The sequence below is a fragment of the Nematostella vectensis genome, chromosome 4, assembly GCF_932526225.1.
Source record: "Nematostella vectensis chromosome 4, jaNemVect1.1, whole genome shotgun sequence".
NCBI classification, from domain to species: domain Eukaryota; kingdom Metazoa; phylum Cnidaria; class Anthozoa; order Actiniaria; family Edwardsiidae; genus Nematostella; species Nematostella vectensis.
The window spans coordinates 11,071,705-11,089,361 of NC_064037.1; the positions used below are offsets into that span (position 1 = coordinate 11,071,705).

The 17,657-nt window shown below is 37.0% G+C and overlaps 2 protein-coding genes across 4 annotated transcripts; both read right to left on the reverse strand.

The window, feature by feature from the left end:
• Positions 1-686: 686 nt before the first annotated feature.
• Positions 687-5,758, reverse strand: LOC5516518 (SRR1-like protein). 2 transcript variants are annotated; one of them, XM_001636606.3, is made up of 7 exons: positions 5,544-5,758; positions 5,245-5,285; positions 3,741-3,886; positions 3,056-3,154; positions 2,496-2,644; positions 2,181-2,226; positions 687-1,626 (listed from the first exon to the last, which is right to left on the reverse strand). In XM_001636606.3, exons 1-7 carry the CDS (start codon positions 5,711-5,713, stop codon positions 1,447-1,449), a joined length of 831 nt encoding a protein of 276 aa, XP_001636656.2. In that variant the 5' UTR covers positions 5,714-5,758; the 3' UTR covers positions 687-1,446. The 2 variants fall into 2 exon arrangements, with proteins under 2 accessions (XP_001636656.2, XP_032242364.2); XM_032386473.2 differs by lacking the exon at positions 5,245-5,285 and having other exon boundaries at positions 5,544-5,722.
• A 2,091-nt stretch (positions 5,759-7,849) lies between these two features.
• On the reverse strand, positions 7,850-17,103 carry LOC5516534 (phosphorylase b kinase gamma catalytic chain, skeletal muscle/heart isoform). Of its 2 annotated transcripts, none has more exons than XM_048726815.1 (12): positions 16,971-17,103; positions 14,376-14,539; positions 13,520-13,574; positions 13,186-13,251; positions 12,554-12,626; positions 12,305-12,395; positions 11,995-12,085; positions 10,394-10,423; positions 9,992-10,115; positions 9,646-9,729; positions 9,374-9,415; positions 7,850-8,941 (listed from the first exon to the last, which is right to left on the reverse strand). In XM_048726815.1, exons 1-12 carry the CDS (start codon positions 17,051-17,053, stop codon positions 8,597-8,599), a joined length of 1,248 nt encoding a protein of 415 aa, XP_048582772.1. In that variant the 5' UTR covers positions 17,054-17,103; the 3' UTR covers positions 7,850-8,596. The 2 variants fall into 2 exon arrangements, with proteins under 2 accessions (XP_048582772.1, XP_032242270.1); XM_032386379.2 differs by lacking the exon at positions 16,971-17,103 and adding an exon at positions 16,421-16,666.
• Between the last annotated feature and the right edge of the window lie 554 nt (positions 17,104-17,657).

Here is a 17,657-nt window from a genome sequence, read left to right on the forward strand (position 1 = left end):
GAAGTAGTTCAAGTCGTACGCAAATGCTTATTCACTCTCGTCTAACTACACCGAGCTTTTTTCCAAGTTTGTCTCGAGAGCACCGTCCAGTTGATGAGTTCTAATGTACCAAAGGTCTTTTTCAAGTTACTGTCCTCTCTGTCTCTCTCTCTAAGATGCTCTTCTAGATGCCTCTGATCGTTTACACATACTTCGTTAAAAGTATCAACTAGCTCATAACAGTTAATGTTTTGCTGAATAAAAAGAGTTGTAGTTTCAACTGGGTTTTCATCGGTCTGTTTCTCGTGCGCCAAAGGCTATAATGTATATGTGGGTGTTCTCGTGCGCCAAAGGCTATAATATGATATTTGAGTTTGTTTCTCGTGCGCCAATGCCCCAAAGGCTTTAACGTATGATATGGGTACATCGACATGGGCTACTAGGCACGTTTGTTAGACCAAAACGAATGACCTTGGTATGATGCAAATGCGCAAAGCATCAGCACGCGATACTTCCCTGATGGATGACGCAGCCCTTTAACTATAACGTCCGTAATTGTACCCTCAAATAAGCGCCCCCCATCCCCCCGCGAATAAGCGCCACCTCCGAATAAACGCCTTAACGTGTGGCACGATAAAGGTGGACTGTACATTAGAATAGAAGTAACTACCCACCACAACATTTCATCATCATCACAACATCGAAAGTTATAGTTCTTGGCAACACTTTATCCCTCGTACGTTGTAAAAAAGGGGGTTTTACTGTCGAATCCGTTGTATCGCTACCAGCGTTTTCAAAATACGATTTGTTTTGGTTTTCTTTACGTCAGTAAAACCATTCTGAGCCAATCAGAGTCTCGCTTTGTGTACTTCCCTATGGCTATCCTCTGGACGAAAACCAGACAGTGTCGCGACAGAAAGCCAGGCAACTGTACTAGGCGAGAGATGGCAAGAATCTGATTGGCTTAGAATAATTTGGCTGGCTGAACAGAGAATCCCAATAGACAAAAACAAATCGATGTTTTGAAAATGCGGCGTCGCGACACAACGGATTCGACAGTGAATTAATTAAGCTTTTTCTTTGTATAAGGGCCTCGGCTGTGACAAAAAAAGCTATTACGGTAGTAATTACGGTACTTCTACAGTAGAAAAGCGTTTTCAGAGACCTTCGTAAAAAAAATGGCGGGATCTGTTGTATCCTTCGCAGGCGTTGAAGCTCTGTGTAGCTCTGGAGCGCATTGCGTAGAGAGCATTGCGTGACAGCTAGAAAGCATTGCGTGACAACTAGAGAGCATTGTGTGACAGCTAGAGAGCATTGCGTGACAGCTAGAGAGCATTGCGTAAGAGAGTCAGATTAAGCTGCAGCTCGGTCTGCGAACATAGTCATACTTTCAGCATCTTCTGCTTGTTATGATCACAGCCGCGTAATCATATTGAGGCTCAGTGAAATCATGTCGTATTTTCTGCATCATCTACTCCTTATAATCTCAGCCTCGTCATCATACTGAGGCTCGACGCAATCAGCCCATAATCCCTCTGGGGCCTTCATGAGCTTATCATGTGGGAAGGAATGCAATGACGTGTTGTTGAAGATGTCATTATGTCTAAAATTGTTCTTCACTGGAATCTCTTTGATGTAGGGAAGTACCTGTAACCAAAGATAATAAGTTTATTAGCAGCTGTTGGTAGTTCCTCCTATACGTATTGCTTTATATTACTTATATAAACGTTTGCAATGTTTACATTGTCATGTCATTGTTGACTAATTGGAAACATAAAAAATAGAAAGAGTTCATACAGACTGCTAAGGGGGTAGTAAAAGGCTGTGAACACTATGTGTTTTTGACATTTTTATCCATCTACAACTACTCAAAACTCATATTCATCAGGCACTGTCAGCCAATAGCAACTTTTTTTCATTGTTTTTAAATTTATAGAGGTATCATAGGTGGCCAAAAGAAGAAGATTGTAATTGACTCAAATAGGTGATAATAGTCTCCAAGACCATTAGTGAGAGTTTAATAGCTGGAAGCAGGGAAGGGGGAGGCATGCTTTCATCCATTTACTCTTTTAAAAAATGCCTTTATAAAACAGACGAACACAAACACTGACAGGTCTCCCCCCCCCGACTCTGCCATGAAGGTTGTTAGTGCCCCATGATGAAAAGGTACTTAATGGTGCATAGTGACAAACACTACTGACCTTCGCTATGTAAGTGGCCTGTTTACTCAGCTGTTTTCCTACAGCCCTACAATTATAATAAGCTCATTAGAACAGGTGAATGCAAACCATTTAAGAAACTCTCTATACAAGCGAAAGACAATTCCCAAAACACATTATTATAGTAAAGATACTTTGGTTTTACGGATAGATGGAATACATTATTATGTTCTATATAAACTTTCCTAAAGTCTACTGTTTAATTTAACTATAATTGCCTATTGCTGTAAATCCTCAGTGGTGTGTCAACAAAAAGAAGAGAAGGCAAATTTACAGTAAGTTTAAAGCTTTACATACCGGTCATCATAACTGCTGAAGGAGTTGCCAAGAATTAAGACATCCTTCAGATCTTGTCCCCAATTTGCCCAGAGTACATTATTGTACAGGGGCTTGCCACAGTGAAGCATTATGAACAGACTTTTGCCAATAGCCTTCCTCTTACCCTCCTAATAGAATACACAATAGAAGAATCATACAGTATTCAGCCTGCCGGCTGGGGTTGTGGATGCCCTATACATGCTGCCTATCTTGTTGTTCTAAGATGAGTATAAGAAAAACTCCAAAAAGGTGCTGATAAGCCAAGACAAGTGCACCTTGAGAATATCCTTCATAGTGAAAGCACAACTTTTACCAACTAAACTATATATTTGGACTGTTCATGGGAGCCTTAAAAAATGCCCCTACCCCCCCCCCCCCCCAGAGACAGGTTTTGCCATATTAATATGAAACGATGGTATGGTATATTAGGACTGGGATGATAGGAGAAGTGGTATTAGGAAATAAGCATGATATGTAGTCAGTTTGAAAACTCAAAGTGTATTTTGGAGGCAGTTCATAGATTTAACCTTCTTTCTCACCTCATTGACCCTTATCATTGAACAATCAAAATTTTGAACTATATTTGCATCATCTTTGCTGAAGAGAGGCTCATACACCCAGCAATGGTCACTAGATACCTGTAAGATGACAATCACTTATCAAGATGACAGTCAATAATGGGCACTAGATGTCTTTGAGATGAAAATCAGGCATATAATCGAAATCATACAGCCATAAATGGTCAATAGAAACCTAAGATGATAATTGAATACAGTACCTACCTGCTTATAAGAACCTAGGTTTTTTCAGGATAGCCTAAACAGGGTCTTATTTAACGGGTACTATTTTAAATTTTAGGCTACTAAGGTTTTTAAATAGGTTCTTAATTTTAAAGAAAAGTTAATTTACTAGTGGCAGTTTGAAGTGTAGTATCTAGATTGATGAAAAGTCAATATCAGCCGGGCCTTCATACAATATGTGGTCAAGACCCTTAAAATATATTTTAACTCTCATTATCATGCTAGGAATCATAATTTTCATCATTGTTGGGAGATCATAAAGGTTTTTTTAATAAGAATCTGTTTCAAATTTTAGGTTAAATAGGTTCTTATTTAATGGTGGTCTAAATACTTGAAAGGACTAGGTTTGGATGTCTGCCGTTGCCAGCCTTGTTATCTTAGAATTTCAGGACCAAGTCACACATTATTTTTGTAAATAAAGCACCTGAAAGTCATCCTTCAGTAGTAGCAACAGGGCAAACTGATATCTCGCAATAGGGCATTTAGAGATGCAGCCAACACCATAACAAACGATTTCATTCAATTCAGCTTCCTCTTTGTCGCCTCCTTGATCATAACCTATAAACAGTTCTGAAAATAGAATAAAAATTAACTCGATTTTAGTTTAGCAGGGAAAAATTGAAAAGGAGTTTACTTTATTTCATATATTGACCATCCTATCAAAAGAACGTGTTTCTAGGGTGTGGTGACCCCAAGCACCAGGGAAAGTTCTTTGGGGTAAAAGTGACAGGGATGGCCATCAGGAAATTAGAAAAATAGCCCTAAAATTACATGTATATTAAAAAAAACACAAATTACCTTAACACCAAAATCAACAAAATTTGCAGACTAAAAGGAGGGGGGGTGAATAGGGGTATGTAAATCTGCCGACCCGCAATATTTTCGGAGCAAATCCGTGGATCTGCAGAATTTTTTAGATCCGCATGGTTTGACAGATAAACAATAGCATTGATTGAAATTTATTTAAAATCCGAAATTCGACCGTCAAAGCAGTCAAAATCCGAAATCCGCGCCCGTATTGCCAACAAATCCGTGATCCGACGTACTTTCAAAATCCGCCAATCCGGCAAAAGTAATCTTCAAAATCTGTAATCCGTAAGCATTTCGGGGCCGAATCCGCCAATCCGCAAACCTATTTACCCCCCCTTTAAAAAAAAATAAAAAATATCCCAGAAAATTTTCCTCAGATACCCCTAAAAATATCTTTTGACCCTTTAAAAATAGTAATAGCATCCCTATAATGATGATGATGATGATGATGTTTATTGGTACCATATAACTTTACATAACGTTACATAGGTTGTTTCAACCAATAAATTTCTATACTTCCTTTCCTTATTATACTTCCTTTTTTCCTTTCCTTATACACATACACAGAAAAATGTGCTTCGCAACAGCCTTTTGCACCTTTTTTGGCGGGTTTAAGAGTAGATGAAAAAGCTGTTCCTTGTTGTGGAATCTAATTTTGTCTTTTTCCAGAACATCAAGCATTTCTTTCCTAAGGTTATCATAGATGGGACACCTCAGTAGGAAGTGCCACTCATCTTCTGTTTCGTTGAGGTCGCATTGCCGGCAGAGTCTTTCCTCCGGGCTGCGGTATGGTCTGGAGTACCGTCCAGCCTCTATTTCTAACTTATGACAACTTATTCTTTGGCGTGTCAACTCTTCTCTATGCTTGATGTTTTGAACATTGACTAGATACGTTTCCTTGTCATATTTTGTCTTAAACTTACGGTAGGTTCTAAGTTTGTTCTTTTGTCCGGGCTTTTTTAAACCCCCTCCTAACCCCCCACCATCCCCCCATGCCCCCCCCTCCCCACCACCACCACCACCACCACCAGCCCAAAGCTTTAGACACCCTGCCAAAAGAAAGGTTCTTTGGAAGAGAAGGAAAGCAAAGGGAAGATAATCAATAACAGTAAACGAACCTTTTAAAGATGAATAAAAGGAGCTAGCTCTGATCTCATCCCTGGTAAACAAGAACACAACAAGTTACACTAGCCCTTTGTGCAGTATGATTGAAGGCTAAGAATCCATTTGTTATTGAAATATGATGGAAAAAACTCTGACCTTGTATACAAACATGACAGAATTCCATGTCTGGATTTGTACGAAGCACAACGGGCTACGGAAAATGGATTCTTACTGAAGAAGCATTTATGTGTTGGTTGAATTAAGTCCAAATTAGTGTACGGAGAGGGGAAAAAACCCTTTTCATTTTGTTTACCTATATTCGCATATCCTTGAAATAATATTGCTGGCATCACAACTTGCTTCTTCACTATTTCTTTTCTGTGTTGATATCTTATCAGTGCGACTCTTGTGTTGTGGACGTGGTTTCTTCCTTTGTTTTCTCGTCACAACTTGAAAACCATCCGAGTCTGTTTTGCCCGCCATATTGAAACTCCACTCTTCCCAGGCTCCAGCGCGCAGAACACAGCCAGTCCAAGGTCCAAGAAGTAGCCATAAAATCAAAATTTGGAACTATACTACACATCTAAAAATGCAAAGTTTAACTAGTTAGGGGTGGATCTAAGGGTGAGCCAAGCGGGCCCGGGCCCCCTATTATAAGGTATTTGGCTAAAAAATAGCAAGAAATATAAGGAAATCCACGGAAGAACAATGAACCTCCCCCCCTTCCTTTCTTAAAACCTTGCTTCCCACTCCCAGTTTGGAATTCCTGGATACACCCCTGTAAATATTCAATGCAATGAAATACATTTTTAATGTGCACAAAATGATAATAAATAATAAATACTTTAATATAAAACGGGTACCGGCTGTCTAGTCTAATCAAGGAGCTGATCCAATTTTTTTAATAACTAAGGAGCAGAAGTAGAACATAAATACTAAATATTCCACTTTTTGTCTAAAATGAACACACGAACCTTTTTTATATCGCGCACATTTAAACTGTTCAGCTTACTTTTCTTGTTTCTGAGAACAGGGGCGTAGCCAGGAGGTGGCCTATGAGCCCCCCCCCCCCCCCCCCCCCCCCCTTAGCAGCCAAAAATACAGTAAATGTATGAGACATTATCTAAAATACAGGAGAAAATGCATTGAAAGTCCCTTTTGGGCCCCCTCCTGTTAAAAATCTTGGCGACGCCGCTGGAGAACACAAGGCTAAAGGCGGCAACACGAAAAATTTCATATGCATCTTCGCGTCAAAGCAATAAAGCAGAACAAAATTCGGCAGTATAATATACCTCTAGGTCACAGCATTCTGCCGTGCATGATGACAAAATTACCGCACTTCTCTAGCAACACGGTAATTATAAAGAAACACGCGTGAAAAAGACCCCGATATTTATTATCTCAGCGAGCTGTGCGTGGCGTAACCGATTAAGACAGGCCTGGGATCCCGGTTATTGCCTCCACATTAATGCGCAGTTACCTCAGGTTCCTTTGTATTGTACAGTTCGCTAGATAGCAGTGCTGAGGCCGAAGTCTTCAGCCTAGCCGTAAAGTTTTAATTGCTATACGGCGTTTCAGCGTATGTCTGGAAGTATGGTCATTTTTTACTGTCGTCATTTGATCTGAGGACGTTCGATCCTAGGGCAATTGGCTCTACCTTTTTTTTATTACTTAATAGTACTTTTTATGGCTTTATCGATTCATGTTCTTATTTCATAGGTATTCTCCAGACTTTAAGGAGGCTCAGAAATTAATCAGAATACCTGTTCAAAAATGGCACTCCTTTAAACCCTGTATTAAAGTTTGAGGCCCTCCCCCAAATCGGAGCTAAAAAAATCGCATCACCCCCTCCAAAGATAGCAGCTCCCCAGTCACAGGTTAAAAAAACATAGTTTTATTCCATGTTAAAGTCCCATTTAAGCATTCTCTGAAAGGTGTGTAGCCTGCCGTAGTAAACCAAGAGCTGGAAAAGAAGAGACGAGGCGCGCTCCATTTTTCTCATTTTCCCGCCCAAAGGGTTGGAAAAGAAGAGACGAGACGAGGCGCGCCCCATCATTCTCATTTTCCCGCCCAAAGGGTTGGAAAAGAAGAGACACGGAGACGAGGCGCGCTCCATCATTCTCATTTTCCCGCCCAAAGGGTTGGAAAAGAAGAGACACGGAGACGAGGCGCGCTCCATCATTCTCATTTTCCCGCCCAAAGGGTTGGAAAAGAAAGGGACACGGAGACGAGGCGCGCTCCATCATTCTCATTTTCCCAAGCCCTTTGCGCTTGCTACGCAGGCTAAAAGTTGTATTTGGACGTAGATTTAATTTATTAAGGGGGGGGGGGGGGGGGGGGCTAAAACCTGATAGGACGACGTCTTATCCCTGAATTACACGCTTCGTCTTTCGTAGACTAACATCATAGTGGAGTCATAGGCTGATTTATACTCTACGGCTCGAGTTTCCAACATTTTCAGAAATCTATGTTTCAATACTAGGTGGAAACAAAGTATAAGAGATTTTATTTCGTCAATAAAACAACAAGATTGTCTTGTAAAAAAAGCTTGTACCTAGAAAAGACCACACACTGTGACCAACGGCATATTGATATTTGATCAAAGGCTTCAACAACAGATGCTTCTATTTTGCTTTTATTAGACACAACTGCAAAAAAAAAAAAAAAAATTAAAATATCTGCTGCACTAAAATACTCTAATCTTACATGAAAATACATATAAGCATTAAAATAGAAATTATCTTATAAAGCCTATCACTAGTTGTATCGACAGATAGGACAGACATTTACACTGCCACCTATTTGTTAAAAAAAGCAGAACAATCTTAGCTTCCAGAGCTCAGATTATTTTGCAGAGCTTTTAGAGCCGATGGGGAAAGCAAAAAAAAAAGATATGCTTAATAGGTTTATACTGAGATTTATTTGCCCTTAAAGCCATTGGTAGAGCATGCTCTATCCATCATATCAAAATCCATGTCTATATCACATTCGAAATCTGTTCTTTTCCGGAATAAATATAGTGATATGTTACATAATTTATATAATAGGGGTCATTCAATATCATAATATCATAAAGCTATATTTCCCAATAAGCTGTACAATCAAAAAGCAATAGGAACCTCAAAGACTCAAGACTTGATCATCTAATATACACACAGGTAAGAAAACAAAGAAATATGTACAAATTAATATGAAACAACTATTGAAAAGTCAAGCCATTCTATATAGCCATTACTACTACTTAAAGACACGAAAATGTGCTTAACATGTCTTTCATAATAGAAAAAGATTTATTATGGAATTCTCTTTTTTCATCACCATCAGCATTTATTCCTTTTAGTTGATACTAACTACTTCTCAGGATGATTAGCTTGATTTCGTTGATGGAGGCCTTCTCCCAGACCTAAATGAAGACACTCTAAAAGAAACTTCATAAGGGACCACATGTTTTCTGACATTACCCGTTGGTCCATCATTTTCATTTAAATATTTTTGTGTATTGTTCTCAAATAAAGCAGCCCTATTCTGGTTCTCGTCCTTGTTACGCTTGACCCAATGACCGTAAATTCTAAATGCACAGCCATCTATTAATTTTCGAATGGGCTTGTTGCCATAGGGATGCTCAGTGACAATGTCAAACGAGACAGGGAGAATTTTGGAAATGATGAAACGACGGAACTCTTGAACAGCAATAACAGCCAATACAGCACCCTAGAAGAATAATTTCCGAAATAAATAACAAAGTACCTTGTTGTACAAATGCTAAAAATAAGTAGTAAAGCACACTAGAATGTTAGAATTTTAAGCCTCCAACACACTATGTGATTTTGTACACTTGAATGAGCGAATTTTATCATGGCAATCACCAGCGAATTTGATGGTCAGTATTAGACAAAATCAGATGTCTAGATATCTGCAAATTCGCTGCTACGGCACCAGACAGTGTTTACAGCTGCAATTTTTAGCTACCCATCGAAATTCGCTAGTATGAGTGTACAAAATCTCCTTGTGTGTCATACTGTAGGCTTTAGAAATTAGTTATAAGGCCTTCTACTTGAAAGGTATTATATTTACTAGTATGAAATAAACTATTGACCATCTCCTTACGAAGCAAATAAAACTGCAATTAATGACTGATCTCACCTTAAATTTCCATCTAGCACAAAATCTGTCATTCTTTTGAGACTGGAAATAAAACAGAAAAACTTGCAATCATTAGAGAAAAAAGACTTTTGATTGTAATTAAAGGGTGTTTTCGCCAAAAAAGGGGGTGTTCCAACCCTTTTTTCTATGGCAATAACATCACTTTGAAATTACAGCCCAATGAATGAGCCCCTCTTGAATGAATGAGCCCCCCTCATCAGCGTCCACCAGCAGTGATATTCACTAATATGTAAACAGGACACAGTCCTCACCTTTGTAGACTGAAGCCAAGGATGTTTCAAGGCATCACTCGCAGTGATTCTTTCTTTTGGATGGACCACCAACAACTTCTTGATCTGTAAACACATATAATTTCATTCAAATCAACCTCTCTTCTCTATAAATTATAGTAAACCATTTCATAATCTTCACTTTATAAAACACTAACTACAAAACTCAATCATAAAACACATGAACATAGAAATTGAATTCAAACTGTAAGCAGCTTCACACTGCAGTGCTCTATCCTCATGTTCCCATTTTCATTTGACTAAAGTTATCTATCATGCAGCAGCAGGATTGATCGGCCCCTGGCTTCCAATTGAGACCATGACTTACCAAGTTTTTGGCGTCGTTTGATACATCCTCCCACTCAGGACTGCTGAAGTTGTACTTTCCATTCATGATATTCCTGAGCATCACGACCTGCCGACGATGCCAAAAGGGTGGAAAACCACACAACCTGTAAACCAATAAATGTATTAAATAAATACAATAGAACCCTTACATCCTTAGGAGCTGGAATGCCTGGTCTTAAACAGGGTGACCTTATTAAGTGGGGTTAGATAAAATATATAGAGCTTTTATTTGGTCATTCAAAACTGTCCCTGATAGCAAGGTATTTGGATTTCAGTGAACCATAATGCTAAAAAAATACTGACTCAAGTGCAATATGTCAAAGACCGATGTATAATACCAAACTAAATGTTACTTAGAATTCTTTCTAGATGCAACACTTACAGAGTGTATAGAATAACTCCACATGCCCACCTGTAGACAGAGTGAGAAAGAGGAAGCTGAGGTTGAGAATATATTTTACACTATTGTGTATTATACGAAAATGTATAATACACTATTCTGTATAATACTTTTATTATAAAAACATTGTCTTATACAGAAATATTGTTCACACGGACACTTGAATTCGTTTCTCTAATAAGCCACTGCTACCATTATTCATTCTCAAATGTGTTTTATACTGTTTATTTTACCTATATTAAAGCCTCATTGTCACCAGATGATTTTTAACGGAAACGCGAAAAATATTACAAAATATTGAAAGCAGTGTGTTTATTGGAAGTTTCTTTGAGGATGTGATTGATAATTTAGAGCGGGTGGCCTGTTTAATATCTCAGATTTTAATAGATTCTTTTGTCTTTTAACGGTTGAGGTTTCTGTCGGACCTACGGAAGTAAACCGGTGACAATGCGGCTTTAAGCATTGAAAAGACTACATTATTGGATATAAGAACCCATAGTTAAAGTTCTTGAAACCTTTCACTTATATCAATCTAGCCAAAACAAAGCATAGATAAACTTTCAAATTCTGAAAAGAAAATTAAATTTGATAAAAATTTTAATTTTCTAGAGATCTTTGAAAATTTTCCTGGCCGCACGGAAGGAGATTGAATCGAGTGAATAATTCCAAGTTTTGGCGGGAAAATCTGAAACAACGTATTTTCTATAAATCTGTTAAAATTCAGAGACGGCAATACCATAAAATATTGGGGAATTTTTTTCTATTGCAATGCTACCCACAATAAAGCGAAGAATAATTTAAAGTCGAGAATTGTATGCGAAAAAAAGAAAAATTGTTTTGTTGTAGGTTTCAAAAACTGTGTGTGCTCGTGAGAATGTAGACTGCAGCTCGTGCGCACAATGCAAAAAACAATTGAAACACTAAAAAATATCTGCTAAATTTTGCAGATTTGTTTCCTGAAGTTAAATAATCATTTGACTACCAGGTTGAGGTATAAAGATGACGGTAAAAGTTGTAACCACACTTTCTTCAGCAATAACTAAGAAGACATGAAGATGGGAACCGGTTTAGCACGCGCATATGTTTTCTCATGGTTGACATCTCGATCTACTCGGCCTTTTTTCCGAAGGTTGACCAAAATACCTCAATATTACAGATTTGAGTTATTCGCGCGAACACATGTTTTATAGGGTCCATAAGAAACACATATCATTTGGAAGATGAAAACACAAAGAATTGACAAAGTCTATCAACTCTGAAAGGTTATATGGACTTTAAGAAATGATGTCACAGCATCAATAAAAAAAACATAGTAGCTACTTTCACATGCGCAGTAGCTATAAAAATGTATTGAGTTGCATGACGGTTTTTCATGAAATGCAGTTGTCACCCATGGGTTATTAGAGGGCAGGTGCACACAAAAACTAGATCTATGTTTGATACAAAAACAAAATGATTATAAACAGCACATGCGAAGACATCAAACTACATATGTATTACAATAACAATCAGGGCTTGGGTTGTATCAGTATTGTTCTAAACAAGGTAAGCAATCAAGTATTTATCTTGACAGGCTAGCTTACATGTCAACTTCCTTGGTGTAGCCAGGCGCATCAGGGAACATTGAGCACTGAAGAACCTCTGGTGCTAAATACCCTGGGGTACCACAGAGCTCTGGAAACACAAACAATTAGTGTTTTAATAATAAAGTAGTGTGCATTTGAGGTGATACCTTATGTTAGTAAAATAATTATGTTTGAATGACGTAATTAAGATATACTTAGGGGGCTTTGGTATGCCTTTTAAATGCTTAAATGAAAATGCAAAAATTAATCACCATTGAGAAGTAAATTCTTATAGTCAAATGGATTATGCAAAAAATATTTAACTTACCTCTTAGAGTCTCACCCTCTTTAAGCTCGACAGCAAAACCAAAGTCTGAGATTTTCACATTGATTTCTTCATCAAGAAGAATATTTTCAGGCTTTAAAAAATAAATAGTTGTTTTGTTTTTTAGTAAGGCAAATCCAAATATTTTTTTTCTTTCGATTTTAGGCATAACAAAACATACAGTATGTCTAATAATATTATAAAATATCATTTTAGCATATTAATACAAATTCAAACAAACAATCCTTTTACCTTAAGATCTCTGTGAACTACATTATGATAGTGCATATAGTCTACTGCTTCAAAGATACTCAACATTATGCGCCTGAAAGATACAAAAAATATGGTTAGTTTGGTTTCCTACTAAAGAATCTATACAAAAAACAAAATAGGAGAAAGGCTCACCGTGTAAAAATGTTTTATTTATCAGTAAATAATGGCATTGCATTGCCGATACCTAATTATTATCAACGTTCAATGCGTCATACTCGAAGTTATTCAAGTAATACATTTATACAGCCTAAGGCACGTCACGATTATTATTTATATAGTTTCTTTCCCAGAACAATCAAAGATTGGAACAATTTATCAATTGAACTTAGAGAAGAAAATAGTTATTCATCTTTTTGTAATAACGTAAACAAGTTCATCGCCTAATTTTTATTATCATGCTATTTTTATTGTTTAAGTATTATCTTATTTTATAATTTATTTTAATTTTTATTGTATATAGTAAGTCGACTGAATTTATGGATTACCTATTTATTATTAATTTATATTTAGATTTATATATTTAGATTTATATATATTTTGTCATCTTTTCTTGATACGAAAGTGTTGAAAAGTAATAAAGTAGAAGTAGAAGTAGAAGTAGAAATTCAAACCTTGTTTGCTTCTCTGAGAGAGTGACCTTTTCTGTCAGGTAGTCAAAGAGTTCCCCTTTAGGAGCACTGCAATCAAATTACACATTGGATAAATGGAATTAAAATTGTATTACATATTGGATAAATGGTAAAACATATTACACATTCCATAAATGAGAAATTTATTACACATTGGTTAAATGGCATGGCATATGCATTACACATTGGATAAATGGCACAACATATTACACATTGGACAAATAATGTGACTAGAAAAGAAAGCACAAACAAGCTTTATAACAACTAGGTAGTATGACTACCTCCTGGTATGAAACATCACTTTCACAATACTTACATCTCAAACACCAAGAAGAAGAAAGCTGTAGACTCAAATACATCCTCAAGTCGGACTAAAAGAAAATAATCTAGGTTAGTTATGGTATGCATCCACACATACACATGGTTGTAGAGAATTGGCCTATCAGAAAATGTTTAAATGTAACACCTAAAGTAATTTCAGAGAGGAAAATTGAACTGTGCACACGTTTTATCACGACTATAACTAATTTTTTTTTTACTATTGATTTTTTTTCTTTGTAGTCTTGGTAAGACTCTGTTTTCTCTCCATGTAACATAGCTGTCAACCCACCTGCTTTGGGCGGGAGTCAGAAGATTCTAGACCTCATCACAAGCCTATTTTTTGTGAGAATGTTAATACATTCTCTATATTCACCTGCATTGGCTCCCTTGGGTTTTTTTCACATATTTACTGTATTCTACCCGATTTTACAAGATTTCTGTCCAAGTTGGGTTGACAGCTATGATGAAAGAGCACTTCTGGTGCATGCACCCATTATCTTTGCACACATTCAAATGCACATATTCCAGTCACTTTATACTATGCAACTCTATTTTTGGTTTTATCACGTATCACCTTCATAAATAAATGATGAAAATGTTTTTATCTAGTTCAAATTTTGCAAAGCCAATAAAACACTATGTCAGGTAGGTTCAACAAAAACCAATAAGCATAAGCATGTTTGCCTATTAAGTTAGTCTGGTATGCTTTATGGAGTGGTTTACGTTAACCTTTTAAACACAATGATGTTAAATTTGCTAAAATGAATTCTTGTTCCATTGTTCTTTTCCGTCTTTTCTCAACTCATGGGATGTACAGTTTCCTTCCTGGAAGCCATAGTTACAGTACTTACTGATGTTTTTATGGCCTTGTAAGGAAAGAAGAATATTGACCTCATCTCTAGTAGTTGCAATTATATCACTTCCCCCCTGATCGCTTAGCTTGTCAATAATCTTCACAGCAAAAGCTTTACCAGTCAATTTATCATAACATTTCCGCACTATACTAGACACGCCACTGCAACAGATAACAAAATAGAAATATCAATAATCTTCATCAATACAAATAAAGGGATTTCATAATCAATAAAATGCATGTTAATTTAATGCTAAGAAAAGTACCTATTTATGTAGGGTAATCATATTCAAGGATATGGCACATAACAATTTATAGCTAACAAGGAAATGGATGTATGATTGAAGAAAGGTATTTTAAATAATAATAATGTCCATTTTTTTGGAAGTTGCAACAACAGTTCCAACATTTGGATGGTTTAAAAAAGGTAAAACTTTAAGGCCACCTAAGTTCAAGACACAATACTCCAAGCTACTTTGAGAATGACAATCTGTCGAGCTTTTAAGGAACACGAAATACATCAGATATTTATGAAGATACTGCAATGACGGTCAATGTAAAAAAAAAATAGAACCGATGTACTTAAAAGTATGCTCAGCGGTTTAGGTTTTGCAAATACTGTATTCAATAGGAAAATATGATCAGTGAAATATGTTGTGGTTTGAAATGCTTCTTGGTTTGAAATTGTTAAAACTGGTTTGAAAAGAGGATATTTGCATAATCTTTTATCTAGTTCTTTTAGTTACACCTCCCAACCCCCAAAAAATCCAAGCCCCTGTTTTATTAATGACTCCCCAAAAATAAAATCCCTTTTAGAATGCTAGGTATCCAAAAATGAGCTAGTTTGAAAAATTCAAACCAGTTTGAAAAAAATTCAAACCATGCCACATTTCAAACCACAACAAATACCATTTAAATCTTAGATCACAGCAAACCAAACAATTTATAGCTAACATGGAAAATGGATGAATATGATTGAAGGAAGATATTTTAAATAATAATATAGTTCATTTTTTTGCAAGCTGCAACAACAGTTCCAACATTTGGATGGTTTAAAAAAGGTAAAACTTTAAGACCACCTAAGTTCAAGACATAATACTCCAAGCTACTTTGAGAATGACAATCTGTCGAGCTTTTAAGGAACATGAAATACATCAGATATTTATGAAGATACTGCAATGACGGTCAATGTCAACAAAAAATAGAACCAATGTATTTAAAAGTATGCTCAGCGGTTTAGGTTTTGCAAATACTGTATTCAATGGGAAAATATTATCAGTGAAATACCATTTAAATCTTAGATCACAGCAAACCAAAAGATCGTAACTGTGAAGAAATGTAAGTTATCAGGAAAGCTAGCAGGATACACGCTGCTTTCGATACTAATCACGAGATTTTACATTCTTCAAAGATGTTGGAAGACGCCACACGATAAATACGCCACTTGGAATGACAAATCTGTAGTAAATCTAAATTATAATACTCTAATCTAAGTTTCAAAGCTGTTTTAACTTTAATAAAAAACGGGGCAAAACAACATATTATAATAAACAGTAACACAGCAGGTGATGCGGATGTTGGGCCGAAAGATTTACCTTATGACGAGCATATAGATATCACGGTTTGTTACAAAACTGCGTAAAATACACAACAGACACTACATAAACAAATCATAAAAAATATGCAAAGTAGAGACAGAAGCGAAACAAGACACATAATTAATAAAAATGCATCACAGACATGCTTAACCTAAGGAAATAAGAAATTACAAGAAATTTATAAATAATCTGTCTAATTCGAAAGGAAGAGCTCTTAATATTGTAGCTCGGGATCGGTTTTATGGTTTTGTTGCTGTGGCAGTACAGACCAACTCCAACTGTGAACGAGCGCTAATGTTTTGGTCTGCAAAACTTGAAATTAGCACCACAAAATATCGACATAAGGCCAACAACACATTTCAAACAACCTAAATAGGAGCCATAGAGTGTAGAAGGATGGTGGATTTCGCTATTTTGGCCTGTCTTGCGATATTTCCCAACGTACCAGCCAAGCAATTCTTTGGGTTCGTATTTGTCGATGAAGCCACCGGTTGCCTCGCTCCCTAAAAGTCCATCGTCGAAATTCAACCCTGTCATTTCATGGACTCCAATTCGAAGTATCTACCCATCCATTTTGAAGCATTTGCGGTGAAATATTTGCAGTATTCCAGTGACTATTACGCGAATTACACAAGCGATACTCTGCCCCGCTGCAAGGGCTTGACAAAGTACGACTAAACTCGTGCGCCGTCTCGCATGTCATGTGATTAGTTCAGCGGATACCCTAAAAGCCGCATGAGTTCCTAGTAGCGATTTCACAGCTCGGTTTGTATTTACTCAGTAGAAAGAAAGCACACATTTGTATCCTCTCTTGTCAGCAGTCATTTTCCTTGAGGTATGAGTGTTGAAATTTTCAAACTCAATGTTTATCTGATGTTAATCTGGTCTAGTAGTAAGACAAGCGCTTGCAAGGGTTCGTTTACTGTCTTTAAGTCAGCGGTTAGTTGTTTATTACTAATAAAGTGTTTAAAAGCTTTTTTAGAAACTTCCCTTACCTTCCCACTGCCCCATCGATTCTCAAATAATCCATTTTTTGACTATTTCGTTGGGCGCTCTTTCTAGTAAAGCTGAGACACATCGCGTAGTAGAATCATGTGGAATGTCGTAAGCCGCGTGCGTAAATGCTAATTTTACCAGCCCCGAAGATCCCACACTACCATAAACTAGAGCGCTTTGTATTTTCGAAGATCGTGCAGTTTCTCCTTTTCGAAATTTACGAACCCTTTAAATGAATTTAAATTCTTCTATCGGCTATTTTTGTATTTATCCCTGTTAACCTTGAATTACAAGAGAAAAAAAACCGCAAACCGGATTGTTATACTTGTAGAAAGGGAAGTTCATATGAAACGACTTCCGTGTTAACTAGACGGAACGAGAATCTAGACAGGGTGATGTGGTGTGTGTGTTTACATGTTACGGAGCACATAAGCTTACCACTTGATAAGCGAAAACATAGAGCGAGGCATACAATGTCGCATTTACTGGAAGATACTACTGCCCTCTATTGGTTATGGAACGAGAGACATTACATCACGTGCTACGCGAAGCCCTTCACGCAGAAACGTGATTTCATATCACGTGACACAGGACAACTACACCAAAACAACGTAAAGTACTATTGCAAGCACTATCTTAGTTCACGGCGACTACATCTACTGGAATAACCCAAGTACCTCAATATG